The following is a 12061-nucleotide window of genomic DNA, read 5'->3' on the forward strand; positions in this document are numbered from 1 at the left end:
CACGGATCCCCGGGAAGAAGCTGGAAAAGTTTGCAAGCGCGGCATCCTGAATGGCAAGCGGACTTCGTTTACAGAGCTGCGCAGAGCAGCGCGGGTTCGCCCTTCCCGGCGCGCCCAGGTCGGGCTCTGCCCCTTCCCCGCTGGCCGACCAGGGGGGCCGCCCGCCGCGGGCAGGAGGGGCAGCCAGGGCCCGGGGAGGCTCTGCCACCCCCCAGGGCCCCTCCCGTGGCCCTTCCCTTGGGCACGCTCCTCCCGGAAAAGGACGGGGAAAATCGGACCCCTCCACCCGTCTTCAGCCGCTCCCTCTCCCAGGAACTGAACGGAGCGTCCGGTGATTGAAGGAAAGGGGTGGGGGCAGCGGAGAACTCCCAGGACCCAGACCAGCGGGCAGCCGGCCGGCAACTCCCGCAGGGTGCACGGAGCGACCCAGCTCGGTCCCCACCCGCTCCGCGAGGGAGCACGGGAAACGGGGTGACCCCCCTCCCCTCCTCTGCTCCCCAACTTGCCGCCCGAGGAGAGCAGGGAGATTCGCAAACGCCTCGGGAAACCAAAGCGCCTTTTGAAAGTGGAGCGAGCGCGTGGGCAGCCGGTCAAGTCCAGGAAGCTGGCGATCTACGCGGTGGGACACGTGGGCTCCCCTTCCCGGAGCTTCCCAGGTGAGGGACCCCTGGGACGCGCGCAGATCCGCGGGCCTCGGTGCGGACCCCGCAGCGCGCCGGCCACCAAGCTTCCAGCCCCTGGGATTCCCCATGGATTCCCACCCGCTTTGCTTTCCAGAGTTTTCCAGCGGGGGCTTTAACTTTATGGAGAAGTTGCTGCTCTGGTTGGTGACGGTGGGGACGGAAGGGGGAGTGAACAAGGACAAGAAAAAAGTGAAATTTGATAGAGAGGAATATCTCCTCCTTATTTTCCCGAAGTCCCATCGGTGGAACCGTCACTTTTAGAAGAGAAGTGTTAAGGTTGTGGGACTCAGAGACCGACCGCTCCAAAGAGCACAGGACCCCTTTCCAGGTGAAGAGTCGCCTCTGCCTGGTTTGCCTGGCATTCTGGGCGCATGCGTGTTCCGGAAGGGGTGCTGGGTGCCAGGTTCTGCGTCTGGAGCCTCAGATGGGATTTGAGTGAATGGCTCCCAGGGGCTGCATGGGGCTGAGGCGTCCGCTGGCCTGGGCCTGGCCGGGAAAGATGCTAGCCATGGGAGCGCTGGCAGGCTTCTGGGTCCTCAGCCTGCTCACCTATGGTTACCTGTCCTGGGGCCAGGGCCTGGAGGAGGAGGACGGAGCAATGCGCGCCCAAGCTGGAGAAAGACTGGAACCCAGCCCGAAGGCCAGCACCCAGCCCCATCTCATTTTCATCCTAGCGGATGATCAGGGATTTAGAGATGTAGGTTACCATGGATCTGAGATAAAGACACCCACTCTGGACAAGCTCGCCGCAGAAGGGGTCAAACTGGAGAACTACTACGTCCAGCCTATTTGCACACCGTCCCGGAGTCAGTTTATTACTGGAAGGTAAGTATTGCTGCTGCTTTTATTGATTCCCTGGAGAAATTGTAAGCATTTTGCTGAGATCCAACCCTTCATGCAAGGCAGTCACAGATACCTGGTATTATGGGAAAAGTGAATGAATGGATGAAGGAAGGAAGGTACGAAAGAATGAATGAATGAATAAATTAATTAATTTATGGATGATTGAATGCAACGTGTCACGGTGAGTATTAAAATTAAACTATTACCTTCATCCTTACTTTCAAAATCGGCTCTGAAGTGACCTCAGCCACCAGTGTTTCAGGACTGTGTCCTTTCCCCAATCCATCCTGGCTTTTAAGCATGCTCAGATGTTGTTTCAAGTGTTACTATAGACTTTACAGAGACCAACACTAGTAAGAACGACCAAAATATTTCTGGGCCTCCATTTGTTCTGACATCTAGCATAGGTCTTCATAGAGCAAAAGCCTAGGATGCGATGGAAGGTTTTGTAAAATGTGACAAACGTTAGTCGGACTCTGCTTGGATCTTTCATGGGATCATTAATACACACTAATAATACACCAATAAAGGACATATTTGCATATAAGGCAATGGTCAAAATACAAGAAAACTTGCTAATCAATGATTACCAGAAATTGAACTTCAGCTGTTTCACACATGTCTGGAACTTTTCTAATTAACTTCACAAAATTACGATTATTGGGGTCCTTTAATGTTCTGAATATTGTAATCATTTTGCTAAACTTTATACTTAAAACGCTCACACATTTTCTTAATTTTACATAATCCTTTAAGAATATTGGCTACTGTAACTAGTTCAGGTGCCCAAATTTAGCCAGTGGAGCAGAACAAAATTATGGGAGTTGGGGGTCGAGCTACGGCCCCACTGAATCAGAAAAGAAGCGGTCGGTTTTAAGCTCTGAGTCTGGTGATTTCAGTTGCAAGGAAACCTTGCTTCAGTGAAGTTGTTCTTGGAATTGGACCTCGTAAAAGTAGCCAGGATTCGTTGGAAAAATAAAGACTATTTTGTTGGAATCTCAGCCTTGCAGGGACTTTTGCTTACAACATGATTTCCATTTCTTAGCAAACTGCCTCAAGTTAATGTCATTGCCAAAAAGGGAAAAGCAAAGACACAACAAAACAAAAACGCCATCCTTCCATCTGCTAAGAGAGGAAGATTCTGTCGTTCAGAATCATTTTAAAGGTTAATTGGTCCTTACGTACGTTTAGGACATTTGATATTCATAAAGGAGCAGATTGTTGAATGAAAATAAATCCATCTGGTAGCCTGGGGGTCAGGTTCTTCATGTCTAATCCCAACTGCTCTTATGAAATAAGTGAACTGTTCATGAAATAAATGTGTAATGAGTACTCATTCAACCTTTACAGTGATTTGTAGAATTAAATTTATGTGTATCATCAACATTGGTTGGAACACATGTAACTGAAATGGATGACTTTCTCGTCCACAATAAGGATTGTTTGAAGTTTGTCGCCAAACAAGAATATTTAGTTCTGAGCAGATTTCACTGATAAACTATCTAGGTTTCATGTCTTAATTGTCTTGCTGACTTTTGAGTTTCATTATTACTTAATGAAACAAAATAGAAACTAAGCTGAAAATAATTGAACTCTCCTGTAATTTTCATGTCATCAGACATTAATAAGAGGACAACTTTCCCTATTAAGATGTGCTATTCGGGGCAACATGTTGTGCAACCATTTTATAACTTCAAAGTCCCAATGGCTACTGCAATTTGATTTAAAATTCTGTATGAATCTTGGAAATCGAAGATGCTTTCCCTTGCAGTTTTTTCCCTTTAGACAAGCAGACTAACCAAAAATGGCTAGGAATCTAGTGCTGGGCTGAGTGTCAATCATGCCGAGCCAGGAGTCCACAGACATTGGTGCTCTTCATGGGGCCAAGCACAGTACAATGTCTGTGCTCTCTGGACTCCAAAAAACCCAGCAAAGGAAGCAATGAAAACCTAAACGGGCTGAACTGTTTGAAGGAGGCAAAAGTTATTCGAAATGTGAAGGAACTTTAAGTAATTGAAGCTGAAGTGACTTTTTGCCTATCTTACAAACTTGGCCACAGATACTAGGCAGGGTAGCAATGCAAGTGTTTTTCTGTATACTGGACTTTGAGAAGCAAAACTGTGGCCATTGATAGTCAGCCTGGCGGTCTGAAACATTCATTGAAAATGTGGTTACCTGTGTTTGACTTATTTCAAAGTAATATTCTCATCTGTAAGTGTTCTTACAATTTCATTTCAAAGAAACGTGGAGAAATCACACCTTTTCTTCTGACAAGAAGATGCAGTGATAGACTCATAAAGAAAAGCAGAACTTCTACAAAATTTAGACATGACTTTCACGTAGCAGACTTCAAAACAGAGATTGGTAATCTGGTTTTTATTTTGTAAATTCTCTTTTAAATTTTATAAAATCATTGTATTGGGAGCTCTTACAGATATGATAGCAATCTACAATTCAATTAAATCAAGCATAATTGTATAATTGCTGCCACCATCATTTTAAAAACATTTTCTTTCTTCTTGAACTCTTTGATATCAGCTCCCCTCTTATCCCCTCCCTCACCCCGCCTATCCTCCTTATTATTATAGCTCCCCCCCATCTTTCTTCATCCAATATCTGTTCCCCTTGAGTGGGATTATACATTCATCATTGTTATAAGTTCCTCTTTCTTCCGCCACCCCATTCCTGTATCCTTAGGAATCATCACTCCCATTACTGCTTTTGAAGGGTTTATTTATTTTGGATTTCATGCATCAAATGATCTTAATTATACAAATGAACATACAAGATTAATGAGGTAAAACTAGGACTGTCATAGTAAGGGGTGAAAATATAATAGAACTAGAGGATAGTTATGCGTTTCATCAGTGCTGTACTACACCCTGAATATATCATCCCTTCGGTGTGGCCCTTCTGTGAGGGACTGCCAATTATCTCACAGGTGGGTTTGAGTCTCCATGTTCTCTAAGCTTCTTCATGCCAATTGGATTGTTTTTGAACTTCTGGTACCTCTTCCTGTTGACACACTGAATCTGTAGGTTTGACAATTTTATTTTTCACTATTTTGCTGATCATTTGCTCCTCCCTGAAATATCATGCTGATAAATTTAACGAAATGTAGAAGGTTATAATGTACATGGGTTACAATAAGGATATTTGATAAATTTCTTTTGTTTTGAGGCAAGCATATACTTTTCTACATAAGATCATGGGTCCACTGATTTCCCTCCAGGCAGTATTACTGAGCGAAAATGTATGATGGTAGTTTAATTTTGAAAATCAAGATGCTGAAAAAATATTATCATAGAATAATTTGATTCTGTAAGTCATTCATTGTGGGGGGGCGGTAAAAAAGGGGGTACTGAGTTCCAAATTAATGGTGAACCCTTTGGTGGCAAGGGCAAATACCAGTGAGGCAGACAGAAACTCTTTCTTCAAGGATCTTCTGGGAGGGAACAAAAAGATGCGCACCAAATTACCAGTCTGATTCAGGCAGTGCTGATGTTATGAATTTTTAAAATGTAGGGTCAGTGGAAAGGGAGGGATGAGAATGGGCTGGTGTTGGTATTTTTGATATGATGGTATGATGAGACATGGTATGTGAAAACTTTGGGACATGAGACAATGGTTGTCAGGAGAAGCCAGCCTCTAACACCATTACGGGTGCGGTAGGCGCAATTGTACAGCGATAATAAGTAAAGATTATAGTAAAGTTACAGAGAGCATGAGAGATAGAAGAGAAATATTGAAATAAATGGAGTCAGACACAATTCATGGTAGCATGCTCACCTCAGCCCCACTTGGTGGTCCACGTGGAGGGAGGGAGAGATCTTTAATGCTAGCCCAGGCTTTTTATATTCTCTGGGGACATTCAAGTCTCCTAATTACAGGTGAGGACATACATCACAGGAAGGGGTTTTGCAGTAGGTAATACAGTAATGAGAGGGGGTGATCTAGGGACATACATGCAATAGTAAGAGGAGGGATTGGGGGTATACATGTGATAAGATGGGCGGATCCTAGATATAGGATGGCAACTTAACTTTGGATGTCACAGAGCCAGTTTTGCCTGTTACCTGGCTCAACTGATAGAGACCATTATTGGTAGGATGTGAAAGCTTGGTCTCATGCCTGGGAAAGAAATAGTTTATTGTCCCCCACAGCAGGGAGTGAGGCCTACCCTGTAGTCTGGTGACTAAAGTGCCTTGGGGAGGATCTCTGTAAGGGTCTGACCTCCCTCCACAAATGGTATGTGAAAACTTGGGGAGACAACATTCTATGGAGAAGGAAAAAGTGCCAGGGTCTGACACAGCGAAGAGCCTTCAGCTACAAGGAACTTTATTTCAAGAAGAACTGTAGTTGAGCAAAGTAAGAGGATGCTTAGAAATAAATTCACATGGACATGTGACATAAACCAAGGTTAGAACTTTAGATTTTACTCTAAATGTGACCTAAAGCCAGTGTGAGATATGTCTAATTTTCATGTCTTAAAGATTAATTTTATTTCTGGGCAACGAAAAGAATGTAGGGAAGTCAGTGTGAAGGCAGAGGGACCAGTGTTCCAACGAGAGAGGAAGTAAAAGGTTTGAAACTTGGTTGTATCCATGAGGGTGATGAGAGGATATGTTAGTCCAGGTAGACCAAAGAAACAAATTCATAGAGACTCATATGTGTATAGGAAAGAGCTTTATATATAAAACCAGTTGAATGTTGAGAAAACATCCCATCCCAGTCCAGATCAAGTCCATAAATCCAATCTTAGCCCATATGTCTGATACCAATCTATAAAGTCCTCTTCAGATTCATGAAACACATGCAATGACACCAAATGCAGGATGATCACAGGCCTGTGGGTGCAAAGTCTTGCGCTTCCCACGGCGTTGTCAGCATCTCAGTGCTGGCAGGGGGCTCCGTGTGGCTTCTCCAGGGCACGGGTCTCTCAGCATAGTGCCATGTGTCTTGTCAGTAGAGTGTCTTTCAGGGAGTGGGTGTTGTCAGTAGAGAGTATCCAATGGAGTGTGGAAAGAGAGTGTGTCTTCTGCCTCCAAGGAGGAAATCCAGGAATTCCCAGAATCCTCATGGGAAGGCCATGGGCACACAGAGGCCCCATTGGCTATGACCCAATTGACAGACTAGACTCCACCCCTTTACTCTTAATCCTCTTAAGTCCCAAATTGACACCAGATTATGTAACTACCACAGAGGATAGCACACAGATTACAAAATACACAAGGAATAGATGAATAACTCAAAGACTAGAGAAACAATACAGCATTATGACAGGCCTGCCTTGGCCTCTTTATTAGCATCCATCATTCTCACTTCCCCAAGGTAATCACTCTCCCCATTTTATGTAAATGAATTAGTGTTTCTGCCAACAGCATGTTTGTACAATGTTTTCATGTACATGTAACTGTTGCCTGTGGTCTTGATTCTCCATTCTCATTAGTGACTGTATCATAAATATCCACTCCACAATCGATGAGTTTTTGTAGCATGTGCAGTATTGAGCTGTTATGTGCTGCTGTGAACACACGTGTATACGCTTTTTGGTGAATTTCTGTCTGCTTTTCTCTTGGCCAGCTATGTAGGAGAGGCACTGCTGGGTTTTCTCCCACTGTTGTCTAAACGTGATTCTTCCCATTTATATTCTCACTAGCAACGTTTACAGGGGCCATTTGCTTCACACCTTTGTCAACATTTTTTTTCTTTTCATTCATTCTCTTGGTTTTGCTTTAATAAGCATATGGCTTAAAGATGTATTTACCTGATGACTAAATTGAACATCTTTTCAGACATGTACCATTCATCTGAATATTATTTTAGTAATTCACTTGTTTTCTCATTTTATGATTCTTAAATTAATTTTTACAGTATTTTGAGGCAGAGGTCAAGGTTAATTTTTCCATGTATATATGCATTTGATTCACTTTGTTTATTTTTAAAAGACTATACTTTTCCATTGCACTGCCCTGTCTTTTTTTCAGAACCATTTTATTGGGAGCTAACACAGATATCATATCATTCCATATTTTAATAACATCAATCAGTATTGTACAATTGCTATCACAATCTGTTTCAAAACATTCTCTTCTGAATTTATCTTATTCTACTGGTCTTGGTCTGTCCTCGGGTCAATATGACTGTGTCTTATTTAAAGACTGTAACTCCTCCTTGTTCCCTTGTGAAGAGTGCCCTGGCTCTGCTTTACCAGTTTATTCATTTTACAATGAAAGGAGGGAGAGCACAAATGCAAATAGGTTGGGGGTTTGGGTTATAAGAATATGAGGTCCTTCTCTGCTGAATTCTCCTACTCTCTAAGTGAAATCATCAATGAGGTCATTCACTAAGAATGTGGTTTAAAGAGAAAGATAGATATGAAATATTCTTCTAGACGAGCAGGAAAGTGTAGTGAGGGGGAAAATGCAATAAAAATGCAGGCCAGACCCGAGAGAGCCCACTTGAGATTTGAGATCATAAATTGAAACAGACCAGTCATCGTGTGGTTTATTTTTCTCCCACCGTGCTCAGGTGTTTGTGTGCAGAAGCAGCACAGTTGAAGCGGTGGAGTTAACGAGACTTGGATCTTTGCCAGATGAATAGAGTGGTGGATCCTGGACTCTCAAGTTGGCAAGGAAAAGAGGGAGCCAGTAGGGGGCTTGTGATCAGACGTGTCTTGATCAATGCATCGGCTGTCTGGATGGTGGTGAAGCAAGAACACTACCCTCAGCCTGGAAAGCTAAGACGATGGGTGGTGATATAGTTGGGGCACCGTCTGCTGGGATAAGATTTTATAAGTAGCACAGTTTCTATGAATTAGAGAGGAGTAGGTGCTAAGGTGAAATACAAAGGATTTGGAAATGAGACTGGCAAGGCACTAGCACGGCAGGAGGTAGGATAAGTTTTCTGTGTCTATTACCACCATTAAGAAATATTAAAAATAGTGCTAAAGAAGACGCTGCAATTCTCTTAGGCTTCTCAAAGAAATTCACTACCATCTTGTTGGTTCTGACAGGGCAGGGTAGAACTAACTGATCCTGCGGGTTTCTGAGTCTAACTCCTTATGAGAGCAGAAAAACTCATCTTTCTCCCAAGAAGCAGCTGGTGGTTTTGAACTGCTGACCTTCTGGTTAGCACTCCAGTGCACACCCAGGATACCACCAGGGCTCTGAGCATGTCAGGCTTAGAAATAAGTAAAGGATTTTAATCAGGAACAATAGTGAGACCAGTCTCCGGAGAAGGGCATCCTGCTGACTAAGAGGAAGGCCCACAAGGAGATGGATTGACACCAGGGATTCTACAATAGGCTCAGACATAGGAACAATTGTGAGGACAGCTCAGGCCCAGCAGAGTTTCCTTCCCCGGTGCATGGGGTCCCTGTGCGTAGCTGCTGACTAGATGGTGGCTAACAACAACTTAGTCTGTTGTGAAAAATATCAAGAGTTGTGATTTTAAAGAGAGATAAAACTGCTAAAGACTCACTGCCATGAGTCAGAGCCGACTCATCGTGACCCGATCGGAGAGGTAGACCTGCTCCTGTGATTTTCCACGACTGTAACTCTTTACAGGAGTAGAAAGCCCCTTATTTCTCCCCAGGAGCAGCAGGCCAATTCAAATTGCTGACCTTGCAGCTAGTAGCCCACGGCGAAACCACTACACTACGAGGGCGCTTCTCAAAAGAGAGAGGACCCCCAATTATCTAGACGTGTCAATGAGGAACTGAGAGGATACACGTCCGTGCCCAGGCTTTGGGGCAGTTGGGATGTAGTAGAGAGCGTGGCGGCGAGAGTGAGTAGTTGGCTACAGCCAGAAAGGAGAAGGGAGATTTGGGGTGAAATTTGGGGTGATAGGGGATTATATTGATGACAGTCTTTTAAAAGACTCACTGGAAGGTTCTAGGGACTTTGAGAAGAACTCAGTCAAATTAGAGCAGAGGCTATGCCGAGTTGTGGAGACCAGAGTCTGAGTGGAAAGGAATACATCGCCAAGTTTAAAGTTGAGGTCAAGATGTAAGTCATCATGGCTGAAAGGCCTAGTGGGCCTTTGCCAGACAATGTTCTCTTAGGTCTGTGTTTGGTGTCAGCTGTGGCCTCTCTGCTGACAGGCTGTCCAGCTCCAACTACTGTGACGCACTGTGCACTGTCAGGTGCGGAGGATGTCTGGGGGTCTGGCTCGGTCCAGGAAGACAGAATCATGAAAGCCTCCCCTGTACACTGCAGAGGGCTATTAAGGACCAGGAGCAACGTCTCCCAATAATTTTCCAAGTATTATTTTAGGATATTAAATGATCAAGTGACAATTTTCCACATATTGGAAATCCTGAGAAGTAACTCAAGGCTTTCAGCCACACTCGCAGGAGAAGGAGTCAAAGAAGCTACGGCGAGGAGAAGTAAACTACTGCGCAGTCAGTTGTCACTCACAGTGACTGGCACGTGTTTCAGAGCAGAGCTCAGTCCTTTTGGAGTCGATCCCCAGGCCTGGCAACTGTGGGCAGTTGTAACCATCAATCTGTCACCGAGTAGCTGAGCACTGTATTGGGATTAAATGAGCAACTACCACTCCCACTGGGTGGCGCCCTCCCCACCACCCCGCACACACGTGTCTCCTCAGCTTGTGTTGGAAAGCTCAAGGATCACTTGCGCTCCTTCTTTCAGCTCCGTCTTTTGCACAAGGTCTATTGAAGTAGGATTGTACATACAGAGGAACTCAGTACACATCTGAGTCCATTCATTGCATTCCTAAATATTTGACTAAAATGTACATATTTAGAAAACTGTAAATGTTAGGGTTAGGAGTCTAGGAGAAGGGGAGGTTTTTCAATGCCTTGAATTGTCTTTGGAAAATGAATATTCGTAGGAAGTGGAAAGAGTGCCTTTCAACCTCCTGGTGTTCTTCTCCAAAAGAATGTCACCATTGTCAAGGATATTCAACAAACAACTCCCCTTTCCTCCTATGTGGCCCTATGTCTTTCTCAAACAATAGAGTCATGAGCAAGTGAGCTACTGGGAATCCCTTATGATCAAAGTCCTTGTCTCTAAATACCATATATACTCGTGTATAAGCTGAGTTTTTCAGCACACTCTTAATGCAGTTTTTGTGGTAAAATTACGTGCCTCGGCTGATATTCGGGTCAGCTTATACTCAAGTATATACGGTAAGTCTTTTAAAAAGACATGCTTTTCAAGTGAATTCCTTATTCAGGTTAATTCTGCTGAGCCTCCTGAATTGCTGTCCTGGCAGTTGGAAATGGACACAGGTGCAGAGGCCTGAGAACATCTTGTTTCATCCAAATGGTTTATCCCCCAAATCAGTGATGGCAGAAGCAAAGGCCTTGGCGTCCCTGCTTCCAATATGAGCTTACTATGAAAGCTTCCTTGAGTTCAAATTGCACTATCATTCAAGTTTTATCTTCCATTAATATTCCAAAATTAACTCCACTTTAATCTTTTTTATGCCTGTATTTTCTTCTTGGATGTTTTATCATTCTAGATCTTAACATTCTCGTTTTTGCATATATGTCTCTCATGTGCTCTGTTGCCAAGAGGTTTTCTATCTCCAACTGTTTCCTCCCTTCTCTTCTAATATCCAATATACTTGCTACACCAAAGCATGGCTATTACTCCCCGACCCTTGGAAAACACACTCCTCCTTCCCGGTTGGTTCCCCACTACCTGAAGGGAGGAAAATCAATGTGGTGTGATTTGCTTGTCAGACACCCTGCCACTTGATCTTCACGTTCACTCGGAGAGTAAAATATGTTTTATTATTTTGGAAAATATTTGTGAAATACTTAACGAATGTCTTCATTTTGTGGATGATATATGGCTGCTTTAGGGAAATTATGTAAGCGTCTCCCGGCTTCACAGCTTCTAAGAGACAGAGCAACTATTTGAACCTCAACTTATGTGACTTCCACAAAACCCTCGCCACTTTCCTCACCACATTCTGCTTCCTGGGGGAATTGTAAATACCTTATTCCCGTCTTCAAATCAGTCTCTGTGTCTTAGATTCCTCTTCTTACTTCAAACATTTTACTCCCAAAATTGAGGAGCCACTCTTGCTCACACATACCTCACACCGACCTCCTGTCTTCTCTTGCTCAAACTGTTTCTGCTCCTTGGGATTCATCTCTCTCTCTCTCTCTGTCCAAATGTCAATCACTCATTAGGACTCGGTGAAAATTCTACCCTCCCCAGACAGCTGTCTGTGATTCCGTAGCCAGAAAAAAGCAATTTCAATGATGGTCTTTCAAAATTCTTACTGTAACTCTCTTATGCACGATTTTCCACTGTGTTCTCGTCTATTACTGCACCTCTTACTTCCCTTGCTGGTGCCTTTACGGGGAGACTGATTTATAATCTTCATAAAAGCTCACAGGACCCAGCCCAGCGCTTTATACTAACAGGCACTAATAGATGCGTGAAGAATGAATGTACAAATAGAAGAATAGAAGATTATGTTCCTTCCTCTGGCAGGCAATGTGATGGAATGTAAACAACATAGACGCTATATTGAGGAAATCTATACTACTGTGC

General features: G+C 43.9%; 1 protein-coding gene across 1 annotated transcript in view; it reads left to right on the forward strand.

Moving 5' to 3' along the window:
* ARSJ (arylsulfatase family member J) overlaps positions 1-12061 on the forward strand; it is a 92321-nt gene continuing 80260 nt past the window's right edge. Inside the window, exon 1 of the mRNA XM_075543887.1 lies at positions 1-1508. Within this exon, the coding sequence (XP_075400002.1) occupies positions 1123-1508 (386 nt within the window). The 5' untranslated portion in view covers positions 1-1122. The remainder of the gene's footprint in view (positions 1509-12061) is intronic.

The sequence above is a fragment of the Tenrec ecaudatus genome, chromosome 3 (assembly GCF_050624435.1).
Source record: "Tenrec ecaudatus isolate mTenEca1 chromosome 3, mTenEca1.hap1, whole genome shotgun sequence".
In the NCBI taxonomy this organism is placed as follows: Eukaryota; Metazoa; Chordata; class Mammalia; order Afrosoricida; family Tenrecidae; genus Tenrec; species Tenrec ecaudatus.